This window comes from Penaeus chinensis, chromosome 19, assembly GCF_019202785.1.
Source record: "Penaeus chinensis breed Huanghai No. 1 chromosome 19, ASM1920278v2, whole genome shotgun sequence".
In the NCBI taxonomy this organism is placed as follows: domain Eukaryota; kingdom Metazoa; phylum Arthropoda; class Malacostraca; order Decapoda; family Penaeidae; genus Penaeus; species Penaeus chinensis.
This window is the reverse complement of record NC_061837.1, coordinates 23,568,286-23,575,785: the sequence shown is the minus strand read 5'-3', so window position 1 is coordinate 23,575,785 and position 7,500 is coordinate 23,568,286. Positions and strand designations below refer to the sequence as shown.

General features: G+C 41.0%; 1 protein-coding gene across 1 annotated transcript in view; it reads right to left on the bottom strand.

Annotated features, from left to right (window-relative positions):
- Window positions 1–7,500, bottom strand: part of LOC125035321 (transient receptor potential cation channel subfamily M member-like 2) — a 20,024-nt gene that overhangs the window by 1,420 nt on the left and 11,104 nt on the right. Inside the window, exons 12-21 of the mRNA XM_047627626.1 lie at window positions 7,321–7,500; window positions 6,765–7,015; window positions 5,876–6,101; window positions 4,973–5,221; window positions 4,352–4,547; window positions 3,811–4,003; window positions 3,019–3,197; window positions 2,661–2,793; window positions 2,473–2,523; window positions 2,122–2,347 (exon numbers count right to left, since the gene is read on the bottom strand). The exon at window positions 7,321–7,500 is cut by the window's right edge and continues 33 nt beyond it. Coding sequence (XP_047483582.1) covers window positions 2,122–2,347; window positions 2,473–2,523; window positions 2,661–2,793; window positions 3,019–3,197; window positions 3,811–4,003; window positions 4,352–4,547; window positions 4,973–5,221; window positions 5,876–6,101; window positions 6,765–7,015; window positions 7,321–7,500 — 1,884 coding nt within the window. The remainder of the gene's footprint in view (window positions 1–2,121; window positions 2,348–2,472; window positions 2,524–2,660; window positions 2,794–3,018; window positions 3,198–3,810; window positions 4,004–4,351; window positions 4,548–4,972; window positions 5,222–5,875; window positions 6,102–6,764; window positions 7,016–7,320) is intronic.

The following is a 7,500-nucleotide window of genomic DNA, read 5'->3' as shown; positions in this document are numbered from 1 at the left end:
CGTGACCGTATTTGCAGCAGAATCCCACTTAGGTGCCATGTCGGATATCTTTAGTCGTTGAACCAGATCATACAAGTAAAGGCAAAGATAGTGCGAGAAAAAGAAAGGTAAAAGAATGGGGGGGATGTTAATTTATATATATATATATATATACATATATATATACATATATATATATACATTATATATATATAAATTTTTGTTTTATGTTTTTATCACAAGGATGAAGAAGAAAATAGGGGAGGGAGACTAAAATAATGGTCTGGAGGGATCTGCTTGAACTACAAACAGTGCCTGATAGATATGAGAGTAGATAAGGGAAACGGCAACGGTAATCCGCGAGGTAATGAGATCCAAATGCAAAACCAACGTGAGAGTGACTGCACATATAATTTATACGGCTTAACACATTTATTGGAAAAAAGGGAGGAAAGAGAAATGAAAGGGCCCATAACGAGTGCTCACATGATTTTAAAGACACGGTATGCGTATCGTGCAGGTGCTTGTTCGTTTTGCGAGCCGAAAAGACACAACTACCACCCTACCACCAGACTGTAAAAGGTTGCAGGTGCTATCTACGTGGACAGTGATGGTTGTTAAGTGGCTCCTTATTACTGAAGAGTACAACACGAGTAACACGGTACGCGGGCAAGCGCTGAAACGGTGGCGTGTCCCCCGGCCAGCGGAGGGCAGAGGGGAAAGCTTTGACAGTCTGGTGTCTTGGTCCGATGTGATGAATGATTGGATCAAGCATATCTGACACCTTGGTTCTCACCAGGACGCTGGTTTTGGAAACCACCACGGGGCCTAATTTAGCTCTGGTTTGCAGGCGCCATCTTGAGCTAATGCTTACACAAATCACGCTAATGTGCACGCCATAGTCGTATCAGTGGGTTCATTACCAGCGGCTAGTTTAAGCACACTCACAGAAGTAACCTGAACGACTGAAGTGATACTGATAAGGAGATCGGTAGTAATAAAAAAATCATACAAACAAACAAACAGCGTTGGTCTTCTGATATGTATCCTTGACCCTAGAGAGGTATACATCAAAGTAATCAAAGTGAGGCCTTTGTGGTTTCGAAACACTGGTGTTCCAGGGAAATAATGAATATTCTGTAGTATGTGAAAAATCCTTTTTGTAGCGTCGCTGGCTTTTATATCAGCCATTCCTGGTGCAGTTTTATAATGTATATTTAGTGTTTTATATGTTCTTTCAAATGCTTTTTTCACAGAAGTAAAATTGCATACATATTAAGGGAGTTACAAGTGATTTTGATTACTTATGATAGCATTAGCTTGCTTCGTGTAGTTCTCGATGATGTTAACAACGACGACTTCGTAGGTGAACATTAAAGGGCAAGAAACACAGATGTGAGAGATATGATAACTGTCCTGGTGGGGGGGGGGGGGGGGGCGGGGGGCACCGCGTCACAGAAAACAACCAAAACATCCCGTACATTATCTGAGTGGAATGAACTTCTTTGTGATCCCGACATCGTTGACACAGGGCCGATACAGGAACTGCCGGAAATGAGTAACCTGGAGTTTTTCCACTTCCTTTATGGACGGTGGGATGCTTGCTAATGTAGTTGTTTATACGAATGAAATTATAGCAAGCCCCCCTCCAAAAAAAAATATATATATATACATATATATATATATATATATACATACACACACACACACACACAAATTTTGGCAAATTGTTAATCTGCCTTTTTCCTTTCTTTTCCATGGATCCATTCTAGCGGCTCTGCCAAATACTTCATGTGTAATAACGTAAGTGTAGAGTGGTACTTGTTAGTACTTGTAAGATTTTTTCTATTTTTTCAGAATAAATGTTTTGATGCAAATCAACGTCTTTCTAGCTCCTCTTTGAATAAAAAGAATCAAACAAGGCACCAAATGGATAAACATTACGATTGGTATAGCCCAAAATTTTGCAGGCGCCCAGTGACCCCGAAATCACATTAACTTGAGTCGAAAAAGGAAATACCGATGTAAGGTTAATATCCTACTGACATTAAGGATGCACACTAAAATAACAATAATATCAATAACCATATCCAGAAAAATCAAAAGGTAAAACACATATCCCTTAGTTCGGTGTTGCGATACCTTATTAAAGAGATGAGCCAGTTCAGACTCGATCTCGTTATCCGAAATTTCGTCCCCTAACTCGTCATAACATTCATCCTGGTCCCGTGGGGAATTTTTTCTCGAGGGCTGAGGAGTAATCTTGCGCGGAGACACCAGAGGCTGAAGTTGTGTTTTACCATCTTTGTTATTCTGCATTTCCTGTAGTTCTTCTGCCTTCCCGATGACCCATTCCATGTCTCCCTCGCTGTGGGGAAAAGAAAGTATTGTGAGACTTCGAATTCTGGTGACTGGGTGGATCGTTATGCATGGACTACGCGCGTTTGGAATAATGTTAGATTTAACTAATGATTCTGTGGTGTTTTTACTTACATTTCTTCCATCTCCTCCTTCTGATCAATGTACTTTGTCACTCTGTCAATTCTGAAATAGAAAAACAACGTTTCTGCTATAAGATTGTAAAATCAAGGTATCTAGATTTAAGTAATTACCTAGCTTTGATGTGTCAACGGACAAGACTTTCTCACATGTATAGACAACCATGATTCTGGGTCACTCACTTGTCACTCATCCTCTTGACGCGTTCGTAAAGGCTGTTCTCCTCATTAGCATGGATCCTCGCCAGGAAAGTCTGAGTTGCTTCCTTCTCGATTAGTCTCAGTGTCACCATACTTTCGCTCTCGTATTCAGTTGCTGGAATTGTTTGGCATAATTATTGGTCATCTTTGTGTGTTCAACTTTGAGTAGGCACAATTTTCTCTTTATTTAGTTACATGAAAAAATACTCAAGACTAAACCATGATGTTTCAATACTCCTCTCAGACGGTAAAATCGACACCTTTGCTTCGATGCTTTTCAATATTACACAGATCTATAAACCTCCCAGTTTCCATAAAGAAAACAATCTATTAAACCTACACTCTTCCTCGGCCTTGACACAACAGACTCTCCCCGCAGCCTTAAATAACTGCCAGAAATGCTGCACTATCACGAAAGGAAGAACCAAGATAGGTTTCTTCTCGTACTCGCGGATCAAGCGGTACATCTCGAACTTCCAGATCTCCATGCTGTTTTCTTGGACCTCCTCGAATACATACCTGAGATAGACATGGAACGTGTGTTATAGAGTAGTATGTTATTGGTTTAGTTATATAGTTGTATAATCTTTTGGATGTAGATTTACATGCTGTTCCCTTGGATCTCTTCGAAGGCGTACATACATCAATATAATAACGCGTTCCTACTGTATGAATGAAATATGAGTGATGGTACTATAGTTATATGTAATTATATGAAATATGAGTGATGGTATTGTAGTTACATGTAATTATATGAATATGTGATCTGTGGAATAGTTATCTTTAGAGCCTGTGGTAAGATTTTTATCCCCATGCTGTTTCCATGGTCTGAAAAATGTGTTCTATTCTAGGCATTTTCATCATGATGCGGAGACAAGATAAAGATAAGATAAAATGTGATATGAAATGAAAGAAGATAGAACAAGCATTAAAAAATAAATCATGGTTCATTAAAATAATCACAATGTAAATTATAATGGACGTTTCGATCACTACATTATCGAAACTGTACTGATGTAAACATTAAAGGCATATCGTACAAAATGAAATGGTTTATCCTTACTGAGTCTTTCCTCTCGCTTGGCAAAATAAAACCCCAAACACATCCATTCGGCGCTACGAAGCCACTCACGTGAAAATAGCGATGAGCAAGTTGAGTAACATGATGTTGCCGATGATGAGATAGACGAAGAGCATTAGCTTGACAACCCACTTGTAATCAGCGGGGTTCTCGCACACGCAGTCTCGCAAGCAGGACTGGGTCTGGTTCAAGCACGAGTCCACGACCAGACAAGATTTCTCGTGACATGTCTCATGGTCGTTAGCTGGAAAGGCATTAGGAGGATGTTTGGCTGATGAGAAAGCACCCCTATTTTTCTTTATGCCTCTGTATAGCTAAACATGCGCTTCTCTATCAAGCATCTATCTCTGATTACTTCCATCTAAATGTAACCTTCTCTTGTTTCAACATTTGATCAGAATCTATATATTTCCATCATATCCGGTCGTTTTGTCTCCTGTCATCCTGTTTACATGTTTCGACACACATCTATTAATCATTCAACATGCCCATCACTCTATCAACCAATCCTTCTATCTATCTTATCTATCTTATTAATTCATCTTTGCGTGAACCTACCTGTCGAACCCACACGACAGACGGCAAAACTCACCCACGATTTCATCCAGCAGAAGCTCGCCGTACATCTGCCAATAAGGCGTGAGGAGGACGCTTTCGATGATGCTCCCCACCTCCGTGGAGTTGAAGGAGAAGGAGTAGTGCGAGGGATGCAGGAGAGACTGGGACGCGATGCCGTAGCCGAGGATGAAGATCACCAGCAGCGCCATGAACACCAGGACTTCGGTGATCTGGAGGGAGAGGGAAGGAGAAGGGCAAGGGTGTGGGGAAGTATGGATATGTTTACGTTTATATATGTGTACGTTTGTATGAACACTCTCTCTCTCTCTCTCTCTCCCTCTCTCTCTCGCTCTCTCTCTCTCTCCCTCCCTACCTCCCTCCCTGCCTCCCTCTCTCTCTCCCTCTTTTTCCCCCTCCCTCCCTCCCTCCCTCTCCTTCCCTCTCCCTCTCCTTCCCTCTCCCTCTCTTTCCCCCTCCCTCCACCCTTCTCCCCCTCTCTTTCTCTTAATTTACACTGTTAGTATTAATTCCACTTCTGTGAGAGAAAAAAAATCAATTTTCTTACAGACTTCAGCTTTACCAGACCAACGGCTTCCAACTACCCACCCGAGAACTAACCCTCCGAGAGAAGAACTAACACTGTCGCAGCACTAACCATCCTGTAGAAGATGACGAGCTTGGGTCCCAGGTGGTAGTTGACGTGGTACATCCTGAAGAGGCGGCAGTAGAAGAAAATGGTGTTGAGGGCATAGAAGACGCGACCCCACTTGAACGTACTGCGGATGAGCCGAAGAGTCAGAGCGGTGAAGGCCAGGAAGACCGCCATCATGTCGAAGCGACTCCATACGCTAGACGACCAGTCCTTCATCTTGCCCCAGGTCGTCGAGGACTGCTCCGTGCAGACCTGGGAAGGGCGTAGTGTGAGAGCCTTTGTTAGGGAGGCCTCGAAGGGACGTTAATGGCGATGCGGGTTTTACATGTTGGCTCTGCCTTTTCGTTATTTCTTTGTTTTTGCTGCGTTTTGACCTTTTTTTCGTAAGTGTAATTTGATACATTTAACATTATATTTAATCTGATGGATTTAGCGATTTTTCTCTTTCTTTTTAGTTGTTTTTTTATTTATCTATCCTGCTGACTTTGGAACCTGCTGTCTTCGAGAACGAACTGTCATCTTTAAAATCATATTTTGTTCAGTATCTCCACCCCCTCAAGTCAATTACCTACATCCAATTTAAACCAAAACGGAAGATATAAAAAGATTGCTTTTCACTCACGAATAAGAACTAAACGACAATATAAAAGGAAAAATAACGAGAAAACCAATCAATATGTGATCTACAAATACTTACTCCTCCTTCAGTTCCCTAACTTCAATACGATACCTAAATGAATAAATATATAAACTGATAAAAGTCAAGAACGATTAAACAAATAAACACGCAAATAAATATAGAACCAACGGATCGACAAATGACCAAACACACATGCATACCTAAGTAACTAAACCAAACGAAGAAGAAAAAAAAAATAGTGATCATGGAAGTGACGTCCGGCATACCTCAGACACCTTTTCCACGGCAACAGCGCTTATCCACACAATGACGAGGATTTCGGCCACTGACATCTCGTACTTGAAGTCGAACATGATCACGTACGAGTACAGCATCAGGAAGCAGACGTAGGAGGAGGTGTGGGCGTAGAACTTGGAGATGGGCGACTTGTAGTACACGATCAGCTTCTGCCACGCTGTCAGTTCTCCCCCGTTGTCGCCGAGCTTTTGAAATCTGGTGTTGAAATGGGTATTTTTTTAGCATTATTGGTGTTATTGTTGTTGTTATAACTATTATTATCATTATTATTATTATGATCACTATTATTATTATTATTATTATGATCCTATTATTATCATTATCAATATGTTTATTATCATCATCATTATTATCATTATTATTATCATTAATATTATTATTGTTATCATAGTTATTTTTATTATTGTTATCGTTATTGTTATCATAGTTATTTTTATTATTGTTATCGTTATTGTTATCATAGTTATTTTTATTATTGTTATTATTATTATCATTATTACAGGCACGCATAAATAACTGAAAGCTGAATAGAATATAAAGGATAAATCCATGGGCATTTCTCACGTAGAAGCGACACATGAAACAAATGCGAAACGGAAGTTCAACATAAAATATACTTAAGAATTACTGCCGCCAACGAAAACCCTCCATAAGAGATAAAGTTCATTATAAAAATTAACTACAAATAACCCAGAGGTAGTTATTATTCTATTAAAGTTCGTCTTTTATAACCAGTGATCGTTCTAAAGCTTATTGTTTTCTGACCCGGAAATACTGACAGGTCTGCGTCACAGAGGCTAGAAGTACTAAGACACCGACCTTTTTCTATCATAAATATTCATTAAACCAAGCACTCACTGGAAGAGTTTTGGCCAGAATATAAGCAGGGGAAAGACGTTAGCGATAATAACAGCCGAATAGGGCGCCTTGGTCATGCCTCTCCGCCAGTTGAGTTCGACGGTCGCTTGGGAACACGGGGCCGATATGAAGATGAGGTCGTTGGCGATGTATGCTAGTTCGAGGCAGTCTAGTTGGCCCCACTTGGCGTTCCTCCGTTCTATGAGGCCCATGGCAATGACCGGGTCTTCTTGATAACACACGTTCAGTAGCTGGCGGGATAGAAATTAGGGTGATGAAGAAAGCTTTTGGTATTCGCCGAGAAACTGCGAGGGATTAGAAAGCAAAAGATCATTTAAAGCAGGAAATATTGCCGGGAATTCGATGACTGGTGCCGGAAGTACTGAGAAATTCATCATTATTTCAGGTTCTAAGGTCAAATAAACATGCTATCTCAAGAATCATCCGCCGCTAATGACCTTAGCTGTTGACGAGGCAGATAATCTTAAATAATCAATCAATCAAGAATCATCTACACCTAAAAAAAAGTCATTGAAAGAAGCGGAGCCTCTCTCACCTCATCTGCAAGGCTCTCAAACACCTTCTTCTGCCGCTGGTATTCTTGGCGTATGTCCGTGTTCTTCTTCCCTAGAGACTTCCACAGGGCTTGGTATATGCAGGAGGCCACCACGGCAGCACACAGCGGCGAGTTGCAGCGCTCCCACAGGAACCTGGCCAACTGGCCTCGCCTGCTGAA